Source organism: Parus major, chromosome 19 (genome assembly GCF_001522545.3).
Source record: "Parus major isolate Abel chromosome 19, Parus_major1.1, whole genome shotgun sequence".
Taxonomy (NCBI): Eukaryota; Metazoa; Chordata; class Aves; order Passeriformes; family Paridae; genus Parus; species Parus major.
In genome coordinates this window covers 3865769-3889769 of record NC_031787.1, presented here as the reverse complement: position 1 = coordinate 3889769, position 24001 = coordinate 3865769, and the positions used below count along the sequence as shown (strand labels likewise).

The following is a 24001-nucleotide window of genomic DNA, read 5'->3' as shown; positions in this document are numbered from 1 at the left end:
TTTGTGCTTTTGGAACCAAATGATGGCAGCCTGCTCTGGAGTCAGAGGGAGCATGCCTGGATACAAGGAGCTCCATGAGCCTGCAGGAGGCTATCCCAGAACACCCTTGTCTTTCCTTCCAGCCCATTTGATGCCAAGAACCCTTTCCTGGCTCAGGTTACGGAGAACCGCAAGCTGAACGAGGGTGGAGAGCGGCACTTGATGCACCTGGAGCTGGATATCTCCAATTCCAAAATCAGGTAGTTCCCTGGAGGGGACTGCTCCTCTGTTTTGTTGGGAGCAAAGAACAAGGATGTGGTACCAGCCTCATCCAGCACTTGAGAAGGGGACCTTGCTCATTAACAGTGCCCCTTTGGGCTTCTGTACAGGTACCCCCTGTCAGGACTTGCTCCCAGCTCTTGGACTGCTTTGGGTCCATCCCATCCCACATCCCTGTCCTACCTGAGCAGTCCCAGTTGCAGGAATTCTCTAGAAGTCACTCAATAAATGAGAGGGCAGCTGAGCTGTGAGAGAAGGGAGGAGCTGGGGATTGCTCTTACCTGAATTTGCCTGGTTTAGGTTTACAAGCATAGAGGGAATAAAGCCCTGTTCTTAAAACCCTCTCACTGGCTTAAATTCCTTAAATTGTTAGGAAGTCGTGAATCCAGGTGGTTTAACATAACAACTGCAGAGGTTTTGAGGAGCTTTGCTCTGTTCTGTTGGGAAGTTGACCTGTCCTTGCTGGAGTTCTGGCTGAACTGCTGTTACCTGGGAGATCCCTGGGAAACCAATTATCCCACAATGTCACTGCTGGCAGTGTGGATCCTGGTGGTGCAGGTCCTGTGCATCAGGCCAGCCCTCTTGTCTTCTGGCTGAGCTGCTGGGGGTGGTCGAGAGGTGGTGCAGGTGTTCCATGTGCTCTCCTGCTCCGTGCCAGGTACGAGTCCGGCGACCACGTGGCCGTGTACCCAGCCAACGACTCCTCCCTGGTGAACCAGATTGGTGAGATCCTGGGCACGGACCTGGACACTATCATGTCCCTGAACAACTTGGATGGTGAGTATGGATAACCCCTGAAGGTCAGCAGTTCTCCTTCAGATGTGGCCTCTGTCCTTTACCCTCAGGTCCCATGGGGCAGCTCCAGATGTCCCACAGCCCCTCTCAGTGTTGTGCTGTTTTAGCAGGGGCTCAGAGCCTGCTTGCTGAGATCAGCTGAAGTGGGTCAGTTGTGAAATGTGCTTAGGGAGCCTATTCAACAACAAATTATGTAACAGCACACTCCTAATTACAGAGCATCAGCCCACCAGAGCATCCTTCAGCAGCCCCAGAGCTCCTCAGAGCCCTGAATGTGTGAGATGTTCTCATTCAGCCCAGGGAGGAGGCACAGGCTTGGGGACTGAACTGACAGCAGGGAGCACTTGTGCTGATCCAAAGAGCCTTTCCTGGGTAACATTCCCAGCAGAGCTGGCCTCTGGCAGGAGGGAGATGGCAGCTGCTGCCCATCACACTCCTGGAGCAGCACAGCCAGGCCTGAGGCAGCAGATGTGCTGGCCCAGAAGCCTGAGAGAGCTCCTGGTTTCTAGAGAGGGAGTGAATTTAATGCACTGCTGGAGCCTGGGGCCCCCTATGCAGTGTCTTGTGCTGTCCAACCTCATGCTGCTATTCCTGCTCCTTATGGACCTCTCAAGGCTGAACAGAACGGCTCCATTGACTGCTGGCACAGCTGTAGGTGGCTGACAGAGCCTAAGGACACTTTTGAGACCAGATCTGATGGAGGCCAGAGGCCAAATTAGCCATGGAGGGCAGCCCCCTGCTTAGTCTGGACTGTGCACGCACATCTCGGGGCAGGGAACCCCGTGGGGAACACAGGGCGTATTTTTTGCTGCTAAACCAGGCAGCATCTGTGAAACACAAAATGGGCTGCTGGAAGATGGAGCTGCCTGGGGAGGGAGGTGATTCAGAGTGGAGCTGGGGCTCTGACCAACAGGCTGCTCTCTCCTCCCTGAAGCTCACTCTGCTGTCTCCAGCCCTCACTGTGTGTAGTACCTGCACAAAACCTCTTAACGTAACAACGTGAGGTGGATGATTTTTAATTTTTTCTTTCTCTCCCACTTCTCCAGAGGAATCCAACAAGAAGCATCCCTTCCCCTGCCCCACGTCGTACCGGACAGCCCTGACCTACTACCTGGACATCACCAACCCTCCCCGCACCAACGTCCTGTACGAGCTGGCCCAGTACGCCACGGACGCCGGTGAGCAGGAGCGCCTCCGTAAAATGGCCTCGTCTGCCGCTGAGGGCAAGGTGGGAGCACTGCCCTTCCCAGCTGGGGGATCCCCACAAGGCACCCAGAGAGCCCAGGGGGTGTTTGTGAGGGGAGGTTGTGATGCCCGTGCCCTCCTCGCCTGCAGGCGCTGTACCTCAGCTGGGTGGTGGAGGCCCGCAGGAACATCCTGGCCATCCTGCAGGACATGCCCTCCCTGCGCCCCCCCATCGACCACCTGTGTGAGCTCCTGCCCCGCCTGCAGGCCCGCTACTACTCCATCGCCTCCTCCTCCAAGGTGGGTGTGCTGCCAGCAGGGAATGTGGCTGTGGAGGGACTGCTTCAGCTGCAGCTCCCCTCTGCTGGGAGCTGGACGTGAGGAGCTTCTCCTGGTGACGTTGGCTATGAGAGGGGCAGATTTAGTGATCTCCATGCATGGAGTCATCCCAGCTTCCCACAGGGTCTGTGGAGAGTCCCATGCCAGCCAGCTGTGCCCTGATGCCACCACTCTCTCTGGGGCCCTGCTCCTCTTGGCCTGGCAAGGTGGCATTTTAGGGGCTGGTCAAAAGTCACGCTTGGCAACCTCCAGGGAAGCTCAGTGGTCCTGTGGTGAGTTAAGAGAGAAGCCCCATGAGGAGCACACAGGGAGGAATAGCTATCCCCATGAGGTTAAACTTCTCCCCACTCCTGAGCACAGGAGGAAGCAGTGTGGGGTTGCTGAGGTTCCTTCTCTGCCTGGTTCCAGCATCATTTCCTTGCAGGTTCATCCCAACTCCATCCACATCTGTGCCGTGACCGTGGAGTACGAGACCAAGACTGGCCGCCTGAACAAAGGGGTGGCCACCAACTGGCTCAAGAGCAAGGTGCCTGACCAGAACGGGAGCAGCTCCCTGGTGCCCATGTACGTCCGGAAGTCGCAATTCCGGCTGCCCTTCAAGCCCAGCACGCCCGTGATCATGATCGGGCCTGGCACCGGCATCGCCCCCTTCATCGGCTTCATCCAGGAGCGGGCTTGGCTGAAGCAGCAGGGTGAGTGCCCAGGAGCTCCCCCAGGGGCTGGAGCTGCTGCAGGGCTCTGTGGGGCCAGGTGGTGCCTCCAGGGTGCAGCTTTGCTGCTCCTGTTGCTGCTGAGCCCGGCCAAAAGCAGAGTGCTGGGGCAGGGTGAGCAGAGCTGAGTGGTTTTGTCCTCAGGAGGATGCTTTGTCCTCCTCTTGACCACAGAGGATGTGTGGGGGTGGACGGGCACTTCTCGACCTCTGCCACCACCACACCTCCAAATAACCACAGTCAGGTCACTCAGACTCGATTCTGAAGCTTGTGGCCACTTCTGAGAATCGGTCCTGAGCCTTGTAACCAGAAACCATCGTGCAGCTCTGCAAGTCCAGGGTGGGGGACAGAGAGCACAGCTTTGGGGGCTGCTGGGGGGTGTCAGGACAAGGGGAGGCTGGGAGGGGACAGCTGGGGCTGGCAGGGCCCAGCTGATGGGGGCTTTGTGACCCTGCAGGCAAAGAGGTGGGTGAGACAGTGCTTTACTACGGCTGCCGCCGCCAGCACGAGGACTACCTGTACCGGGAGGAGCTGGCCCACTTCCAGAAGGAGGGAGTCCTCACCCAGCTCAACGTGGCCTTCTCCAGGGACCAGGCTGAGAAGGTACCACACTGTTCCCACTTGTTCCTGCTGCCCACCATCACCCCCATGGCAGGCAGGAGCAGCCAGCACTTCCCCTGTCTCCCATGAGCACAGCCTTGCCTGCCCTCCCTCTCAAAGGTCTGTGCTGTGGGGGCTCTGCTCCTCTCTCCTCACTCCCACCTTCTTTCCTGCCAGGTTTATGTCCAGCACTTGCTGAAGAAGAACAAGGAGAATGTCTGGAAGCTGGTTAACGAAGGGATGGCTCACATCTATGTGTGCGGGTAGGTCTGGGGACAGGACGGGGATTTGGGGACAGTGTTCCTGTTCTCAGGAAAAGGAGCGTGACTCAGTTTCCCCAGCTGTGCATTACAGACCCCAGGAGGGTTGTGCTGTCCTGGTTCAGAGGAGGGCAGGGGGTCTGGGGTGAGCAAACCCTCTGTGCCCAGGTGGGAGGTGACAGTGGCTGTGCTGTGGTGTCTCACTGACGCTCCCGGTTTGCAGCGACGCGCGGAACATGGCCCGGGACGTGCAGAACACCTTCTACGAGATCGTGTCCGAGTTTGGGAACATGAGCCAGCCCCAGGCCGTGGACTATGTAAAGAAACTGATGACAAAGGGCCGCTACTCCCTGGATGTGTGGAGCTAAGAGCAGGGCTGGCGGGGCCGGGGAGAGAACAGGTCCCCAGGCGTGGGCCAGGGGAGCTGGCAAGTGCCTGCTCGCCCACTGCTGCTGTGGGTGACAACACGGCTACCCCGGTGTCACTCCCAACCCTTCCCGGGCCTCAGCAGCCCCTCGGGGCTGGAAAGGGTTGAGAGGGGCAGGGGGGTAGCTGGGGCAGGAGCTGTGGTGCCAGCATGGCACCAGCGTTTGCCTTGAGGCCAGCAGGGACATCGGGGACGCAGCCACTGCGGGGCAGGAGGGACTGACACTGCCAGGGCACTTCCCTGAGCACGAGGTGTTGCCTTATCCCCGGGGCTGGAGCCCACCCTGGCCTGCAGGGACAGCAGAGGGGCAGAGGGGCTGTGCTCAGGCAGGGATTGAGGCTTTGCCATCCTGCCACCCCCGTTTGCCCAGCTCTGGGATGTGGGGCTGGCTCTGGGCACAGAGCTGTCCCATGGCCCCACCAGCATTTCCCGCTGCCTGCCCTCGCTCCAGCACCAGCGGGAAGCTCCTCTCCCTCTGGAATACACCCGGTTTGGGAGGTGGGGTCTCAGCCCTGCAGCTCCCCTGAGCCCAGCCCCTCCCTCACGCCGTGCACGGTCATTTTTTAAATACGGTTTTTATTTTGAACATCTTTGTGATTTAAGCATGGAAAAAAAAAAAAAAAAAGACAACAACAACACCCCCAGACCTTCAGGCTCTCCAGTGATTGTAAATTATTTAAATACATTTGCCCTTGGAATAAAAATCCTGTGTCTGGAGTTTGCTTCCTGCATTCTCTCTGCTCAGCCAGAGGGAAGGAGGCAGGAGGAGCAGTCAATGGTAACTGGGAGGAAATTTGGGGATGTGGTGGCAGCTCTGGGTTTAGGCTGAGCTGGGGGCAGCCCCTACCCCGAGTGCTGGGCTGTGGGAGGGGAGGGAGGGTGGCAGTGGGGGGCTCTGGACTGGGGTGCAGCTGTGCCCAACCTGCTCTTTGGTTCTTCCAGAGCTCCCGCTGCTGGTGCAGGGTGGCTCTTCCCCACCTCCAGGGACACTGAGGTTCCACCGAGCTCCTTGGCTGGCCACAGTTCTGGCCACAGCCTGTGCAGACTCGGGTGCCACAGGAAGGAGCCCTGCCTGCAGCCCAGGCTGGTGGAAGGGCACAGGGAGATGACTTTTCATAAAATCATGGGCACATTTAGGCTGGAAAACCCCTCCAAATCATTGAGTCCCAACCCTTAACCCAGCACTGCCACACCAGCCACTCAACCATGTCCCCAGCTGCCACACCTACATGGCTTTTACATCCCTGCAGGGATGGAGACTCCAGCACTGCCCTGAGCAGCCCCTGGCAGGGCTGGACACCCCTTTTTTGTGAAGACAATAACCAATCTAAACCTCCCCTGGTGAAACCTGAGGCTGTTTCCTCTTGTCCTGTTGTGACAATTGTCCTATTGACCCCCACCTCCACCCTCCTCACAGGGAGGTTGTGTCAGGACCCACTTCCTGATGACCCAAAGCTGCAGAGCAGAGTGTGGAAGCTGTTCCCAGACTGTCCTGGTGAGCCAGGGCAGCTCCTTCCCTTTATTTTCAGCCGTGCAGCCTCAGGAGATGCCAGCCCAGGGCGCTGCTTGCACAGCTCCAGCGAAAGGCCTGGGCCAGGCTCCTGCTGCTCCCAGCCCTTCCCTCTGGATTGAAGGTGAGGAAGGAGCTGGGACACCCCTGGAGTGCCCTCAACACACAGGGGCTGCCCTGGGTGCAGGGCTGGGGGGACAAGGGGGGCCTGGAGCAGCCCAGGAGCCGTGTGAGGCTCTGCCCTGTCCCACTGGGGTGGGGACATCCACAGAACATCCCAGGAAAAGGGAGGGGAGTGGCTGTCCCAAGCATCCCGCTGTTTGGATGTGGGAGGCAGCCAGGAGAGGAGGTGCAGGGTGCTCCTGACTCCAGGTGAGTGACTCCAGCACGGATCCAGCCCCGTGCTGAGCACATGGACTGTCCAGGAGCAGGCCCCAAGATCTGTCCCACATCCAGGCCTCCGAGGAATGGGATGAGACACCAGAGTCCGGACGGAATTGAGGAGAGGGGGATAGGGGATGGAGCTGGTGGGGAGAAACAGTCCAGGCCCCCACACTGCCCCACTTCAATTCTCCTTTGTGTCCTGGTTCTTGTTCTGAATCTTCTGGTGGACGACACGGAGGGTGGTGAAGAAGTTGCCCAGGAAGAGGATGAAGAAGGGGAGGCCGCACATGAGGACCTGCGGGACGAGAGGCCGGAGTCAGCAGGAGGGACCTGCCTGGATCATCCCCCTTCCAGGACATCCTCCTCCCTGGAGCATCCCCCTCCCTGGAGCATCCCCCTCCCTGGAGCATTCCCCTCCCTGGAGCATTCCCCTCCCTGGAGCATTCCCCTCCCAGGGCATCCCCCTCCCAGGACATTCCCCTCCCAGGACATTCCCCTCCCAGGACATCCCCAGGAGCCTCCTTACCTGCCACTCCTTGCACTCGGGGTGCTGGATCATGCGGAACAGGGTGATGGCGTTGTAGAGCTGCCAGAACTGCAGGAGAGAGGAGATTCAGAGGAGCTGCTGCTTCCACAGGCTCAATCCCAGGCTGGCACCCATCCAGCTGCTACCTCTGGCTGTAAACCCCACACCCACCTCGTGTGGGGACAGTGAAACCCCATGAGGGGCTCGTCCCCAGAGGACCCCAGCTGGGACACCCCCGTTTCAGGCCAGCCTTTGGCCTTCAGCCCCCACAATCTGACTGAGGAAGGAGTTGATCCTTTGCAGCAGCAGCTCCAAGCTGGAGCTCAGAAGGGCTTTGGAAAGGTTTTGGAAGGGTTCTCACCGCAGCCCCTCTGCACCTGAGCACTTGGCAGAACCAGCCCAGCTCCTCCCCATCTCACTTGTGGAGGTGGTGGGTGCTTTGGAGGGAAGGGCCCAGCGTTTGTTGGAAGCATTTCCCTGCCCCAGGCATCCCCTCTCACATGGCTGTGACAGCCTGTGGGGTCTGTGCCATGGCCAGGCCCCCGAGCACAGCTGGGAACATCCTGCTCCCACCCTGTGAGGACTGGGGCAGCCTCACCTGCCCAAAGAAGAGGAAGGGAAGCAGGAACGTCAGGCCTCTCCACATCCAGGACTGGAAGCCCTCTGCAAGGGATGAAGGTTTCTGTGAGGACCCAAATGGGCTGGTGGAGAGGGGCAGGAGCCCAGCTCCTCCAGGCATGGGAGGCTCAGTGCCCACACCGTGAGGAGCTCCTGCCATTCCAGCCTCACTGTGGGCACTTGCAGTGGGGACAGTGGCACTGACTCCTAATCCAGCCCAGGGCTCTGGTGTCACAGGGGCCAGGCAGGGGACAGCCCGCAGTGCCTGGGGTGTTGGAGGGATGTTTCATGTCTGAAGGAGCTTCCTGGGGAAAGCTGGGATGCCCAGAGCCACATCCACTGCCAGCTCACAGCCTGAGGGAGCCAGCTGTGGCTGGTGGTCCCAGCAGAGCAGGAGGAGGGGGACAATCTTGTGGTGCTGCCCCACAGGAGATGCTGCTCTGGCAGCTTTGGTTTGATTTGTGGCTTTCACTCTTCCTGCCACTGATAAAAGTGACCTCAAATCAAAGTGTCCCCATGTCCTTCAGCAGATCCCAGAGCTCCCAGTGAGCTGAGCACCAGCCTGAGACCACCAGCAAGGGACATCCCACTCACCCACAGTCAGATCCATGTTGTGCCTCTCTCCCAGCGCTCGCAGCCGGTACAAGCAGCCACTCTGGTAATAATACTGCAGGAACTGCACAAAACCTGCAGGGAGAGCATGGCTGCTGGCAGGAGCTGCCCAGGGATCACCTGCCAGCCCCAGCATCACCCCACCCGAGGCCAAGGGAACTGCCAGGTGAGCTGAGAGCTGTGAGCAGCTACAGCCAGGTCCCCACGTGCTGCAGAGCTCTGCAGGCACCTGGGGCTCAGTCCTGTCCCAGCACTTACTCTGGTACATGGAGAAGGAGAGAAACTGGTTCCTGAACATCTGGTACATGAGCCCATCTGGCCTGTGGAGAGAAGGTGCTGGCTGGGGCATGTGGGGCTGGCAGGGGACCTATGGGCCCTTGGCCAGAGCTGCCCACAGCCCAGGCAGCCCCACCATGGGACGGGGGACACAGACTCACCACGTCAGCATGACACCTGAGAGGAAGGTGGAGATGTAGTGATGGAAAACCCACCAGCCTTTGATCCTGGAGGACACACACAGAGAAGCTCATGTCTGGAGCGTGAATCCAGAGCCAAAGGCACCCCTGAGCGTGGAGCAGCCCAGCCCCAACCGCCCCAGAGCTCCCAGGGCTGGTTGGGAAACGCTCCTCAGAGCAGGACCCAGGGCCCTTCCAGCTCCACCTTCCCTCGCCTCCTCCGCACGGGAGGTTCCTCCTGCCCCGCTCCTGCAGCTCCCAGCAGGGTTTGCCACACACCCTGAGTAGGAGGGAGCTGCTCCCCTGTGACGGGTCCCAAACTCCCCCAGCCCCCTCCCCGGCCCGGGGCACTCACTTGGAGCCGTTGTTGATGAGGATGCTCTCACGGATGGTGAGGGTGCAGTAGTACCACACCAGGAGGAAGTTGAAGACGGCGTCTGTCACCCTGGGGCACACAGGGCAGGGTGTGAAGGGGGCACAGGCACCGCCACAGCCCGTGAGACACCCAGCCCCAAGGGAAGGGACCTGCTCCCACAAAGGCCAGCCCACCTCCAGGGCAGTGTCCAGATGCTTTAACAGCATCCCCTGTTCAGCTCTGGCTGTTCCAGGATGGGAGAGAAGGGCAAGGGGGCTCTGGGAGGAGATCTCTGCCCAGCACCAAGCCAGACTCACCTGGAGTTGAGGACAAACCGACAGGAGAAGGAGACAATGAGCAGGATGATGGTGAGGTAGAGCTTGAACTTCTCGTACTCATCTTTATATGCAAACCTGCAGGGAAGCACAAGGGCAGGCCTGGAGTAAGGGGGCTGCTGGAAATTTGTGTCCTCCCATCCCATCTGGCTGGGTAAAAGAGATGTTCTGTTGGGAATCTCTGGGACACACTCAGGAAGAACCTTGCCTTGGGGGTATTTCTGAGAGCAGAGCACATCAGGCTGCTGCCACACAGCTGGGACATGTCTGAGCACCCCAAAGCACCCCAGCGTGGTGGGTGGCCGTGGTGGGGAAGATGGGCAGACTGGGATCTGCACACATCTCAAGGGGAGGACTGGGGAACAGAGGGTCTCCCCTGCCTGGGCATCTCTGGCAACAGAAAAGCTCTCAGAGGCCAAAACCAACTTTTGGTGTTTCCCCAAGGGAAGAGGAGGGGACTATCCACTGTCTGTCTTTCCTGGAAGTTCCTAATACAGTGGAAACATGGACATGGCTTCCATGGAGGATCCCATTAACCTGTCAGAGCTAATGGTCCATCCCAGCCCAGTGGCAGGAATGTGAGGGGGAGCCAAGGGTTTGGTGATTCTTGGGAAATGATGCAGAAAACAGCTCAGGAAGGGAATCTACACCAGGTGAGCCGAGCCAGCCCCCTGTCTGCCTGGGAGGAGCTGCTGTTCCTGGTGCCAAGGGGATCCCAAGTCAGGAAAATCAGCGGTGCAGCGAGGGGGGGCCGTACTTGGCCTGTTTGCTGAGCAGTGTCACGTTCACATTGCCGAGCACCAGACTCAGGTACAACCTGGGGAGAGAGCAGAGTGTTAGGACAAGGACCTGCCTGTGGGGCTGTCCCCTCTCATGCCACCAGTGGGGCCAGGGATGAGCCCCCAGGTGCTTCCACTCGGAGCTGCCAAGCACAAAGCCTCTGGAATCCCCTCCCACGGGCAGGGGGACGGGTGGGGGAGCCCACACCCCACCTCCCACCTCCCACGGGCACTGGGGTGTTCACAGGGCTTCTCCTCAGCACAACCATCATCCAAGGGTGGGTGATGGCCATGAGCAGGCAGAGGAGTGAGGGGCAGCACTGCTGGCTCCTGCCCAGGTGTCCTTGGGGAGCCCAAGTGGAGCAGCAGAGCTGTGACACCGCTGGGTGACAGCTCTGGGTCTGCAGAGCTGCTGCCACAGGGATGTGGAGGGTGGCTGAGGTGCCTTCTCACCCGTTCTTCTTTGGCAGGTAGGCCTCCATCTCAAAGAAAACGTTCTGCCTCTCTTTAATCAGGCTCTGGGTCTCTTGGATGGACGATTCCTGCTCGGGAGTCGCCTGGGGTTTGCATCTGGGGAGTAAACACAGCCCTGGCATCAGGAGAGCCTCTGCAACGTGATCAGCACGTGCTGGCACTCCACAGGCGACAGACTCGGGCAAGGACACCCCAAGGACAGGGAAGGTGGATGGGAGGCAAGTCCACAACTCCATCTGCAGGGCAAGCTCCTCTGCCAGGCTGTGATGGTGCTCCAGAGAAGGGAGCAAGGTGAGGCCAGATGGGTCTCCCTCCCTTAGGAGGGACAGGGAGAGCTTTGTGCAGGAGGGGAGCAGCTCATGGTACCTGCAAAACCCTTCCAAGCTCTGAACTGCAAATGGGGCACAAATCAGGGCGGAGGAAAGGGGGGCTGGGGAAGATCAGCCTCCCCACAGCACTTGGCTGCAGAGAGGTTTGCATTTGAGACATGAGCTGAGCTCAGCAGCCCCATCCTTCCCCTCCCGTGCTGCCACAGAGCACTGACTCACTTTTTGAGGGAGAGCGACAGCTCCTTCAGCCGCTTCTTCTGCCGGGCTATGGAGCTGGAGATCCCATCCTGGAGCTTGGTCAGCTCCTCGAGTTTCTGCTTGTACAGCTTGTGGTTGTCCTGGGAAGGAGAGACCAGCATGCATTAGAGATGCCTGCCCAAACACCCCTGTCCTTTGGCCCTCTGCGATGCTTTTGTTAAAAAATGTCCTTAATTTCACCTGTGCAGCTGCTGGGTGAGAGAAGGAGTGGCTGCAGAAGGCCAGGTGAACTGGGGACAGCCTGCAGCCAGCCCTGTTTCCATGGGGATGCCCATCCCCAACCCCAGGCAGGATGTTCCCATGCTCAGGACACCAATGACTGCACACAGCAGATAAGAAAGCAGTTAGGAATAAAAAATAAACACTGTGTGGACCAGGGTACAACTGTGGCCACTCCTGGGACAGGATGAGAAGCTCTTTGTACCTCCCAGCTCGTGGTTTTGGGGCTCCACCTGAGCACTGGAAGCTGGAAGGAGCCTGTCAGTGAGCTGGATGAAGAGGATGGACTCCAGCAGGGCTGCAGCCAAGTGCCCGGTAACCCAACCGCACCTGGATAAGGCTGGATGCATTTCTCCACTATATTTAGTAGGGAAAGAGGAGAGCTGCTGGATCAATGCTGCTGCTTGTCCAGCTCAGCAGGAAAACAGCTTCACCTTGGCCACAGCAGCCTGAACACCACCTCCAGCAGGGAATTACACCAACAACCCTTGGACTAGACCTTGGCACTAACAAGTTTTAACCTCTGTAGCTTTTATCAGCCACTTGATCACCAGATCTTAAAAGCTGTTCCCAAAGGAGAAATGTGAAACCGAGAGCAGAGGAGGGAAATCTCCTCTCTCTGGTGACAAGCAGCAACAAGGAGGGAAGGGATCCACAGCAGTGATTTATGTCCCTGCTTTATCCTAGGACATTCCCTGCTTGACCATCAAGCTTTCCTGTTGCCATCTAGAGTCACCTCCTTCTGAGTCCGGAGTTAACAGTGAGCAAGTGGCTTTTGTGACAGGTCCTTGAGCCGTGCCAGCATCCTTGCTCCACTCGGGAGAGCCTGGATGAGGAGCCGCGGTGGGAGGAGGTGTCCCAAGGGAAGGGCCGGCGCGGAGTGGCTGCACTCCGGGCTCGAAGTGGGCGACCCGGGACATCCACGCAACCCTTATGGAGCAAGAGGAGGTTTCTCAAAGCCTCCCTTGCCCCAGATCTGGGCACAGCAGCGACGTGTCCGCAACAACATCCGCTTCACCCCGCTCCCGGGGGGGAAGGAGGGGGAAAGGGAACGGGTTCAGCTGCAGCCGAGTGACCCGAGCGGCAGCAGGAGATGGTTGGCCAACCTTTCCCTTGGGTGACCCTGTGTGAGCTGAACCCTGCCCACTCCTTCCCCGGCAAGCAGCGCCCTGGGGATTACACAAAGCAGGTGGAAGCACCTCTGACACCAAGTCACCTTCCTGGCACGGAGCCCCCGGCCAGCCGCGGCGGTGACAGGGGATGGCAGAGGGGACAGCGCTGGCTGAAGCGTGCCTGGATTCCGGGACACCTCGGCTCCGCTGGCCCGTGGCCGGGCTGAGAGCAGCGATAAGGAGCGAAATCTGCGCACCTCGTCCTGCCACGCCAGGCGCTGCCGCTGCCGCTCCCAGCAGGAAAAACGGGAGCTCCGAGGTCTCCACGGCAGGACCACGGCGGGCTGGGGCACCAGACCGGGGCACCCCGCTCCTCCCGAGCCCCGGCACAGCCCGGCGCCCCTGCCCCGCTCCCAGAGGCTCTGCCCCAGGGCACAAGGCTCGTAGCCGTGGGCTGGGACACGGGAGGAAAGCAGCCGGAGTCCAGAGGGCAGAGCCCGGCCGCCCGCGGTACCCGCTGGGGATGCTGCGGGGGATCCCCACCCCCGGCGCCGGTAACCGGAGCGCTCCCTCGGCCGCTGCCCGGGGCTGCCCGGGGCCGGTGGTACCTGGATGCGCTGGTAGCCGTCCTGCAGCTCCTCCCACTCGCGCAGGCACTCGGCGAGCGAGGCGCCCCAGGCCATGGCGGCGATGGCGGCGGCGACCGGCCCGGCCCGGCCCGCGGCGACGGGCGGCGCTGGCCCCGCCCCCTTCCGGACACGCCCCGGGGCGGGGGCGGGGCGGGGCCTCCGCGCGCTGCGTTTCCCGGTAAATCGCAGCCTGGAAAAGGGGAGATTCCCGGGAATCGCGGCGCTTTCCTGGAGCAGCGGGCGGTGTGAGGTGCGCCCGGCTCCCTCTCAGCCCCGGCACATCTCGGGGTGCGCTCCCCACAGAGCCTCGCGTGTCAGAACGAGCAACCCAAACCCAGCGCTACATCCCCAACACAGAGTGCTGCAAAGCCAGGGAGTGTTTTCTGTCATGTTTTATTTTCTGATGTCAAAGAACAGAATCCGGAGTGCTGTTCTTACAGGACGGTACCGAGTTTAGGTTTCGTGTGACAGCACTGAGGCTTTAAAATTACCAGCTGTGCCCAGAGGTTGGGTTGTAGAATTGGAAGGTGGCAAATGGGAAGGGTGGACTTGTCAACAATCCATTCAGGGTAGCTGAGAAGGCACTCACAGGGCACAGGGACTTCTGAAACAGGGAAATTCTGTTGTCACCTCTCCAGGCTAGAAGCGGGCACTGTGAGACTTTAAATTTACTATTCCAGACCATGGGTAACAAACATTTACAGAGATAACCCTACTGACTGCCCCACAGCTGTGCTTAAAATCCCCTTTGCTTACAAAAGAGTCTCGAGCTGTGTCTAATGGGCCACATCCTGCATTCCCTAAACTGCCACCTCCTCCAGCATAGGTGAGTCCCCCAGGAGGCTCCAAATCCTGACCCAAAATGACATGGAGCTAAAGAGGAAAGCTTTTCCATAACATTTGGGTCTTTTTTTCACACAGTGTTCAAGTAACTTTCTCCCCAGAAAGGACAAGTGGCTTTCCCCATGGGATGTTCTCTGTCAGTAATTTGGTTCAGAGACGTCTGTGACTGGGCACCCATAGATTTGGGTCTCCCAGGCTGAGAGCTGTTCCACAAAGCCCCGGTGTGGTCTCATGTTCATTTTGCATTTCAGAAGGTATTTCCAAGCTCTCTGTAAACAGAAGGAAAGTAAAGAAGTGTTAGGAATTGAGCAGAAAATGACTCTTGGGCATTTTCACAAAGCAGCTACACTACAGTCAACACAGCTTTGTATTTGCTCCCTGTGCTGGACAGCAAGAACCTGCAGAGAGGAGTTTGGTACTAAAGTGGGGATAGGATCCAGATGTGAACCTGAGAGAAACTTGTCCCCTTCATGCTCTGCTCTCCTGGATATGAGGACAGCTCAGGCTGCTTTCACTACTTAGCGTTACCCTACTCTGATGGAGCAATGCAATCCTGGATTTTCCACCCTAAAATGCTGTTCCTTCCACAGATGATGAGCAAAGCAGTGAAGCATCAGCTGTAAAGGTTATAAAGCAGTGAAGGTTTTGGATTGGTGTGACCTGATGTGGCAGAGCAGTTATGACCTCACAGTTATCCCACTGTATTAATTACAGCCATCTTAATTATTTGTTAGCTCCAAGTAATCACCTAGAAACTCTGACACACACAGGGCAGATCCACCAGCATTACTCCAGCTCCATCCCTGGCCTTTCCTGTCACTGCTCATCTTCCTGCTCATAAAGGAGCTTGCCCCCTGCACTTGGAAGGTTGCTCAATTGAAATGAGACCAAAGGTCAGCAGATAGTACTCCATTGGTTTGTTTTTCTAATCTTGCTGATTGTGCAGGCTCTGAGACTGATATTCAAGTATTTACTGCTGATATTCCAGTATTTACTGCTCTGGGTCCACACTGTGGGTGTCTCTGGTTCCCCTGGACTCAACAGATCTCCTCACATATTGCCCACTAACAGAATCAGGGGCTGCACATCCCAACTCTGCCTTGCTTTTGCCTTTTTGGAAGCTTTCAAAGATCTTTGCCAGGATTGGCTGGAGGATCACACAGGAATCTGTTGCACTGCTTTTGTCTGCAAGAAACAAACTTGTCTGCCAGGGTAATCCCTCAGGAGAGCTTTGCCCAGCAAACAGTGCCCTGTCAATATTTTCTCTCTTTTTTTGGCATTTAGTAAAATGCTGAGACCAACCTGTTGATGCCAACTGAGAGGAATGGCAAGGCTCAGCCTTTGACTTTTGCATTGCCATTGCAAGCACATTCTGTCATTTGGTGAGTGAGTGGCTGTTATCAGCCTGCAGGAGCAATCACATCCCTGTTAGTGCAGGGACTGAACCCTGTCTGAGCCCTGCTGGCAGCCTCAGCCTCTAATTACCCACTGGCACACAGCCATGGAAAGAGCTCTCCTCTTACGTTGGACATGTTTGCACAAAATCAATCACCTTATCAGATGCAGACCCAGCTTCAGTGAAGTTTGGATCAATCCCTTCAAGCTCCTGAACTTTCCAAACAAGGGTGAGGTTTTTAAGGAGAGGCTGGCCAGTTGCCATGGGAACTCTCCATGTTAGGAGACACCAGGAGATGCTGCCTGTGTGTTGTATGCAAAGGGAGAAAGGCCTGGCACCAGGGGAGAGGCCACCAGGTCCTTGCACAGCCAGGCCATTCCCAGCCATCCTTCATTAATTTCTTTGGTTATTCACAGCTATGGAACAGCCTGTACTGGCCATCTGACCTGTACATCCTTCCTGGGCAAGCGTTATCCCATTGCAGATTTCTATACAGGAGTGTCTGTGGGAGGGGATTGCTTCTGGAGGAATAAAAAAGGATTTGGGAAGAAGCCAGTGCTGAAGCCAATGGTAAATGAGAGCCCTGCAAACACTGGGTTCTGAACTTCTCTAACACCATGGAATTAAGAGATAGGATTAACTGCAGTAGCTTTCACTCTTTTCCTCAAACCCAGCAGAGAAATACCACGTTCTGTATCCACAGCTTTTCTTTTCTAGCCCTTTAGTTAAGTAGGGAAAACAAAAATACCACAAGTTTTAGAGTAAGGACTCACAGATCCAAAATCACACCTAAGCCACCTCCCTAATGGTCTAAAGAAGAACCTCAAATCACATAATCAGTTCCATTATCAGGTGGATATTGTGCATGAAATCACAGAGGATGTCTTGTTATAAGTGATGGGGCTTCAGAGAGAAATGAAATGCAGATCCAGTTCCTGCAGGGCCAGTGCCAGTGACATACCTGCAGGGAAAAGCGGCAGGAGTGCATCAGATAAGCCATGGTGGCTGTGCTGCTCCGGCTTATCCCCAGGCTGGAGAACACCAGCACTGCTCCCACGTCCAGCTGAGTATCTGAGTCAAGAAATGCCAATCACAAATTAGTGAGCTGGGAAATGGAGCTTCCCATGGCAGACTGAAGCACTAATGTGGTGACAGCTGACAGGGGGGCTGCAGCCTGAGAGACAGGAGCCCTCAGGAACCCTGACAGCAGCAGATGGGCAGTGCCAGCTCCCATTTCTGTAAGCATTTGCCTTTCTTAAAAATCCACATGGCCTTGAAGAGCAGCACCAATGACAATGACCAGTCAATGCTTCATTACACAGCAGTGTCACCCTCACATCAGGGATCTGAGGTCTTTCATGACCTATCAGCCGTGGTCAGCATCACAAACTCTCCCCAGACAGGTCAAAATGCATTGAAATTTTATTTTGCCTGGAAGGTTGCATATTTAATTACTAACCTTTTAGTTCTTTCTCTCCCTCTCTAGACAGAATGATGTTTTTAAAATATTAGCAACTGAACTCTAGAATTAATAGAGCAAAGACTTTTCTTTTAGAGCTGTCAAGATGTTTTGTTTGTTCTTTTTTTTCCACATGCATTTTTAAAGCTCATTTCTATTGTGAGAGACTAGTTCTATCCTAAGATCTGGGCAGAACTGGCTTTACTCCAACATACACCTGGCATGAGGACATGCACACTCCTCTTGGAGTATTTGGAGAGCTTTAGTCTCATGTTCTGGTTTGAGTAATCTGCTCTCCACTGCCAAGTAAACAGTTCCACTATCAGATAAACAGCGGGACACTTCCACAAGTGCAGCTAATAGTCTTGTAGTCTGGTTTGGAAACAGCCACAAACCATGTGTGATGTCAGAAGGAAACTTCTGAAATACTACTGGGAAAAAGCATGAGGCACAATGAAAGGCAAGGAAATAAATGCCAACATTCAGGTGCACCAAATCATGAAATTCAGTTCAGGACTACAAAATTATGTCCTCAAGTGTTGTTTCTTTGTGTGCAGTTGTCATGTCATGTCTGATATTGTACTTGGGTTAAGGTCTGTGGGGTCAGGGTGGTCTTTTGCTTCTGGCTCTGTCCAGCCCAGCTCAGCAGGGCCTTGGTCTGTGGCAGGTGTTATTTGATAAGCACAATAAAAGATAACAAGATGGTTGGACAGCATCAGATGGAGCTGCAGGAGCCATGTCTGCTGTGCAGCTGCAGGCACTGAGCTGCAGAGTGTGTTTTTTCTTGCCCTATCTGATGTAATCTGCTGAGGCAGGTTCATGCTGTCCAACCTGAAAGTCTTCCTGGGCACTACAGTGGGTCTGCACTGCAAATCACAAAGATGATCAATGCCTCGTGCTGAGCCCTCTAAGCACAGTAACACTCTGCTTCAAATAAAGCTCTGGTGGCTGAAGATTTGGGCCAGTGACAGTCAAAGGGCTGTTGCAAAGGAGTAAGAGGGAATCTTATGAAGCCCTGGTAGATACCCTGCTGCAAAGCCTTTCAGGTTAGATGGAAAGCTCCCTGTTATCAGAGTGAGGTATCCTTTAAAGTGAGCAGGGACATCAGAGTCAGATGCCCTGTAAAATCCCCTCTCTGTCCATGAGGCTGGTGAGTTAATCTCCTCTCTGGTATCCATCAGGGTGTGGGCTTGCTTACCCTCCTGCCTGGGCTTCCTGTCACTCCCATCTAATATCCTACAGTGAGCAAGGGCTTGGGAATTCCAGATCAGGATCCACTCACCTATGAAATGAGAAATGGTGGGGAAGGAAGAAAAAAGATCTGCTTCAAGTGAATCTGGAACAGATACATGGAGGGATTTACCTTCTTCTGCAAACCTGGAAAAGAGCACACAGACCACATGGAGCAGAGAAGCAGCCTTGACAAGATGTGTTTGTTGTAGGCAAGGTGATCATTTCCTTTGCTGTTACACGTGTGAGTTTTTCATCATTGTCATCATTAACATGGAAAGGGATTTGTTATGGTGAGGCACAGAGATGTTTGTAACACAGAACCAGTTTAATCACTGATTTTCTATTTCAGTGGTATCAGCAATGATACCTTAACCTACAGAAAGAAAATGAAAACAGGTGAACTGAAAGCAGGTGTGCTTTCACTGACTTGCTGGCTGTTCTGTGGAGCCCCCTCAGTTCACTCCATGTGGTTTTCTATGGCAGCATCTCCTCCTTCCACAGACTCAGACAACTCACAGGGCAAAAAATTGGTGAGGAATTTCCAAAATGTGGAAGCACATCATGCAGAGGGCATGGGAATATTACCCACAGTGCAGAGACATTCCTCTGCAGCCAAAAGCATGAGAAATGTCCTGGGATGGGTAACTGGATTTGTTACTTTGGGTCACTACCTTGAGAAATGCCACTGGGTTTTTCACTGTGTGAAACTGCATTCCAGCAAGGCCTGCAGACTGAGCTGACTGCTCATGGACAGAGCAGGTATGGAAGGAAGACCAAAAATGTGTCCTATTGGTGATTTAGTTTTCACACTGATGTGTTGGTAAGATTTTGCTCTGAAAGCTATTTAGAGATACAGGTTTTTCCTGAAGAGTGGTGGTATGTGACAGACTTGAAATACCAAGGGCTTCCCAGTCCTCCTCCTACCCAATTCACCCGTGACATGGTCAAGGGCTGCAGGACTGTGTTGCTGCTGTGCTAACTCTGGAGCAGAAATTAGAAAACTGAGCGTGAAATGGCATTGGAACTTGCACAGAGGTTTCCTTGGAAGGCCACAGGCACTGAATCCTCTGCCAATAAATTCTGTGCCACCTCATTTTTTCACATCACAGTCACTGGTGAGGGTAAGCCTTGAACAGTTTAACTTACAGTGTTACAGGCTGTTCAGAGACGTTGACCAGTGCTTTGATCTTCAGATCTTTCTGAATTTGTTTGTCACTAGCCTGCTTGAAATTGCCCATATATAGCTTTGCAGGCAGTATTTCTACAGGGTATGGCTGGAAGGTGTCTAGTTCCTGCCAGAAAGAAACCACAGGCTCAGGTTAGAGAGTGTCTTTGCTCCCACTAGCTCAAGAAGTTCTTAAACAGAAGTCATGTGAAGAGTTTAACAGGCACTTAGTCAGCAGCCCATGACATATTTTAGTCTAATGATTTATTCAATCACCTGGATTTGCTGTATATTGAAGTCTTTGCTAGTTTTACTAAGAATAATTAACAGCCTCACTGTTGTGGCACTACTTGAAGGAAATCCCAACTAAACAGGAGGTGGAATTCATTCTTTCCATTGTCTGGAGGGGCTGCAGCATGACAGACTCGTTTGATGTTCTCTCTGCTTACAGTTTGCAAGGCTAAATGAAATCATCTGCCACCTGCAGAGCTGCAGGTGCCCTGGAGTGGCCCAGCACAAATCTGCAGCTGCATCCGGTGTCGGCAGCGTGGAGGCTGAGAAGGAAAACACACAAACCTCGACATCCCTAAGGGATATGTGGATACCTGGATACTGCTCCAGGAGCACAAAGGAGCAGTCTAACAATTTAAAGCTTAAATTGAGAGGCAAGGAGGTGCCTGTGTCCAGCTGAGTCTGAGGGGGAAGCTCAGCAGTGAATTTCCCTTCACAGAGCAGCACAAAGGGAATTGATTTTCTCTCCTGTGCTGTAGCATCCACAGGTTAGCACCGTGTCAAGGGCTGTTTCCTGGGAACCAGAAGGGAACAATGGGAAAAAAATACACCTTGGAATGAAATGCTCTGTTGTCCAGCAACTTCTTAACATGCCCTGCCTGTCCTAAATACGCAATAAAGCGTAATTGTTTCTCATAAGCTAAATAGATTGATGTTTATAGGTGAAACCAAGCAATCAGGACACCAGTGTTTGAGGGGATGGCTGTTTTCTTCCTGGGCCTATTCAAACCAGGCACTAGCACTTGCTTTGTGACCCTTCCCCATGAAAACACATGGATCACAGTGTTTGGTAGGAATTGTAGTCCTGTTTGAAAACATTTGCTGTGTACTATGCCAGATAACTACGTGTGAGAGAGCTGCCTGCTTCTTGTCATCATTTACTACTGTTTGTTCAGTTATCTGTACTCTCCATGGGCCAGTTTCAGGGTTATCAGGGGAACATTCCCAGCTTGTTTCCATGAACTTCCTTTCATGCAATAGAAAAGGAAAAAGTGTGGCTGTAAAAGAATCAGTGGTGAGACTCAGAGCAAGCACAGTAACTCAAATTACATTTAATTCCCCAGTCTAAAATTACTTTGATAACAGGTTTGCAACACCATCTAACCTGAATTCACTAGCCATCATCAGTTGAATATGAATGTCTTCTACCTGGAAATTAGTCTCATCTCACCTGAGGCATCCACAGTGTCTTCTCACTCTTCAGGAAATGGTAACAAGCTGAAAAATACTTGTACCCTCCCTTCAGGAGGAGCACGGGGTGATGGGTGAACTGCTCCAAGTTTCTGGCATGGAGGAGGGCAGTTCCTTCCCCGGCATCTAAAGAGACCAAAGAGCTTTTTGCCAGAGCAGGTTCAGTGTCTCCATCTGCCTCCCTGACATCCACAGCAAATCCCTTTTCATTCCATCTAATGCTCTGGAGAAAACTTGGTTAAAAGCTCAACTTGTTGCTGCAGGTCAGTTACAGGGGGTGCTGCTTTTCCCCTGTCATCCTGATCTTTTATTCCTTTCCTGGTTTCTCTTCTAGCACCAGATTTCTTTCCCTCTCCCCATTTTTCTTTGGGAAATGCTTGTAATGAGTTCCCATAATAAGGAAGTTTTATTAATTTAAATTAAATCATCTTAGTTTTATGGAGCCCCTTGTCTTTAATCTGCTTTAGGCAAACAGGGAAAAAAGGAAGTGTCTTAAATAAAATTTTCACAAATGTTTTAAACACTCTCCTCAATGTCAATGAAGTAGATTATGTGAGATGGCTGTTCCTCCTCCTCTTCTCAAGGAATCCATCCTGTTTCCCTCTAGCTATGTCTGCTTTAGAAATAGACCAGCACAATAGAAATCCAGTTTTTATTCTTCACACCTTCCCTTTACTGCCTCACCACTGAGCATTTAGCAACCTGCTTGCTTTATTCATTCCCCTTACACCTCCACTTTTTTGTCTTTAGAAAGTGATGTAAATCTTTGCTAAAACTCCTGTAGCCTTTGTAAAGTTCAAACAAACAGAAGTGGTTCTGCTCACAGCAGAACTCCTTGTCAAAGGATGTGTGAAAGCCAAACACTTCCATGGTTCAAGGAAGACTGAACAAAGAAACCATGGAAAAGATTCCAGCGCTTCACATTTCTTGAGGAACTCCATCAAATCACCACCCCCATTAAAGGTAAATCTTTTCAAATATCATGAAGTGAAAGCTTTCTGTGACCCTCAAAGAAGGAAGTACTCACTCTGGGAACATGTGGAACCTGAGCTGCTGATTTCAGTCTCTGGAGCAGCACTGACCCCTGAAAGGCAATTGTTGGACAAGCCAAATCTCAGGGAAATGTGGCAAAAAAAAAAAAAAAGAACCCATTCCTCACATGCAAAAAGGAGCTTCAGAGGATCATCCACAGATGGGAAATCAGGGCTGCCAGGATGCTTTGAAATAAAACCTGGATTTTTGAAGCCTGAGAATATACACAACACAGTGAGAAACCAGGGGCAGAGCACAGTTTTTCACATAAAACTGGGAACATTTACACCTCTTCCAACAAGCCCATAAAATTATATGAGGAATGGGAAGAATCTCTATCCAGCAGAAAGGTCTGACATGGGTCACACATACCTGTTTCTCTTTCCTCCTCCTGATAGTCAGTGCAGCCCAAAATGCCAGTGTCATGGTCATACACCACACAGAATCTGACATAGCCCAGCTCCTCGGGATTTGGGATCAGATACTCCCCTGCAGGACTCTACCAAAATCACAGAGGAATTCCATCAGGAGCACAGCTCCACTCTTCTCTAGTGGCATCAACGCTCCTGACATCTTGCAAGTTACAGCTCTCTAGCTAGGTGTTGGGTTTGGACGTGTGGGTGGACAGGACACACTGACAGCCCCAGTTACAAGTCAGGAATGATGCAAATCACGCTGATTGCTCCACCAGCAGCAGCGGTGCAGATGCCAGCGCTGTCCTTGTGAGGCAAGGCTGCACTGAGTTCTTGTGCAATGTTTTTCCTGATATTCAGCTCCGATGTGCCAATCCTTCGGGCTGCTGGAGCCACCACCTTTGCTTTGTGACAGAATACATCCCCCCAGTGGCAGCCGCGGGGCACGGCTGAGGCAGGGGCAGGGGCTGGGACATTTCCCGTGGCTTTCAAACCAGTTTTGGCCTCCTGCTAATTGCTAAATCCAAGGATGGTTCACACAAACAGCAATTCCTCACCAGTTCAATCCTTTGGGCTGTAATAATGTGGCTGGCATCGAATTCACGTTGAGAACGGGCATCTGGAAAAAAAAAAAAACCAAAACAACCAAGACAAAGCAATTGGCTTTTAAAGGTGGAATCCTCTTTGTATTTTGCCAGTGGGAATTCAGGCACTGGCATCACTCAGAGATTTAGAGATGTGGTACTTGGGGATATGATTTAGGGGCGGTTATAGGGTTGCAGGGTTGGCCATTGGACTGGATGAACTTGAAGGTCTTTTCCAACCTTGATGATTCTGTGATTTGTTTTTCAGAAAACAAATGCTGAGGCCTTCTGGTGTGGGCATAATAAACTCCAGGGTCGATGTGAGTCTGTGTTTAACACCAAGTGATAACCAGCAATGTTAGTCCTGACCCAAGTATGCTCCTGCAGCATTCCCCAGCATCAATCCTGTGCTCTGACCTGCCCAGCAGCTCTGCCTCTGCTGCTCCAGAGCTGGGGAGGGGGCACTGGAAAGACCCCAACTCACTCCCAAACTGGTTAACTCGCTCACCAAAGCATTCAATGACACTGCAATATCAGGCACCCTTCTGGGAGTATTGACACTATGCAAAATGGAAATGGTTATCAGGAATCTTTGTGTAATGGTTGAGAAATCTAGTCCAGTTCTAACACCTCTGGGAGCAGCAGAGGAGAGTGTGTATCCATGGGACTGATAAGAGCAGGGAGAGCTGAGAATGAGGAAAGCCAAAGCAGCACCAGGTCATGGCACCTGAAATGGGATGGGAGGAAGGTCCCAGGTGCCAGGCCCCAGAAATGACAAGAAATGATGGGTGTGTTTTCCTCACGAGCCCCATTGGCTCAGGATATCTGCCCGGGCTGAGTGAACACAGAGCCTGGCTTCAGGCAGGGGCAGGGACTGCAGGCAGGGACAAGCAGGGGCAGAAGAAACAGGCGGGGGAGCAGCAGACAGAGCAAAGATTGGTAGAGGCAGGGAGGGGCATGCACAGGCAGGGACAGGGACAGGCCTGTGCCGCGGCCTCACCCAGCAGGCACAGGTAGTTGGGCTCCGTCAGCCGCGATCTCCACCGGTACTGGTTGATGATATTGTAGAGGTGTCGGGGCTCGCAGAACATCACTCCCGCCATCGCCCATCCGCCCGGCTGTCGCCGACTATCGCGACACCACGCACGCCCCCCCCCTCCCCCAGGCAGCGACGCCTGCCGGTCTCCAAGGTTACCTCAGGCGGGATCTCGCGAGACTATCCCCC

General features: G+C 54.1%; 3 protein-coding genes across 8 annotated transcripts in view; 1 reads left to right on the top strand and 2 right to left on the bottom strand.

The window, feature by feature from the left end:
• Positions 1 to 5199, top strand: part of LOC107212723 (NADPH--cytochrome P450 reductase) — a 28083-nt gene extending 22884 nt beyond the window's left edge. For all 4 annotated transcript variants that reach the window (XM_015646287.1, XM_015646288.3, XM_015646289.2 and 1 more), the window contains 8 exons: positions 123 to 239; positions 917 to 1035; positions 2100 to 2281; positions 2389 to 2538; positions 3002 to 3269; positions 3745 to 3890; positions 4065 to 4150; positions 4371 to 5199. In XM_015646287.1, coding sequence (XP_015501773.1) covers positions 123 to 239; positions 917 to 1035; positions 2100 to 2281; positions 2389 to 2538; positions 3002 to 3269; positions 3745 to 3890; positions 4065 to 4150; positions 4371 to 4515 — 1213 coding nt within the window. In that variant the 3' untranslated portion in view covers positions 4516 to 5199. The remainder of the gene's footprint in view (positions 1 to 122; positions 240 to 916; positions 1036 to 2099; positions 2282 to 2388; positions 2539 to 3001; positions 3270 to 3744; positions 3891 to 4064; positions 4151 to 4370) is intronic.
• A 127-nt stretch (positions 5200 to 5326) lies between these two features.
• Positions 5327 to 13246, bottom strand: TMEM120A (transmembrane protein 120A). Of its 2 annotated transcripts, XM_015646300.2 has the most exons (12): positions 13149 to 13246; positions 11171 to 11289; positions 10602 to 10718; positions 10127 to 10186; positions 9352 to 9447; positions 9035 to 9124; positions 8662 to 8727; positions 8483 to 8544; positions 8207 to 8299; positions 7593 to 7657; positions 6995 to 7063; positions 6381 to 6763 (listed from the first exon to the last, which is right to left on the bottom strand). In XM_015646300.2, exons 1-12 carry the CDS (start codon positions 13221 to 13223, stop codon positions 6650 to 6652), a joined length of 1026 nt encoding a protein of 341 aa, XP_015501786.1. In that variant the 5' UTR covers positions 13224 to 13246; the 3' UTR covers positions 6381 to 6649. The 2 variants fall into 2 exon arrangements, with proteins under 2 accessions (XP_018864113.1, XP_015501786.1); XM_019008568.1 differs by lacking the exon at positions 7593 to 7657 and having other exon boundaries at positions 5327 to 6763.
• Positions 13247 to 13543: 297 nt separating this feature from the next.
• Positions 13544 to 23986, bottom strand: STYXL1 (serine/threonine/tyrosine interacting like 1). Of its 2 annotated transcripts, XM_015646302.2 has the most exons (9): positions 23777 to 23986; positions 22750 to 22811; positions 22152 to 22278; positions 21775 to 21831; positions 20728 to 20873; positions 19247 to 19392; positions 18150 to 18244; positions 16370 to 16479; positions 13544 to 14281 (listed from the first exon to the last, which is right to left on the bottom strand). In XM_015646302.2, exons 1-9 carry the CDS (start codon positions 23877 to 23879, stop codon positions 14150 to 14152), a joined length of 978 nt encoding a protein of 325 aa, XP_015501788.1. In that variant the 5' UTR covers positions 23880 to 23986; the 3' UTR covers positions 13544 to 14149. The 2 variants fall into 2 exon arrangements, with proteins under 2 accessions (XP_015501788.1, XP_015501790.1); XM_015646304.2 differs by lacking the exon at positions 16370 to 16479.
• Positions 23987 to 24001: the final 15 nt, after the last annotated feature.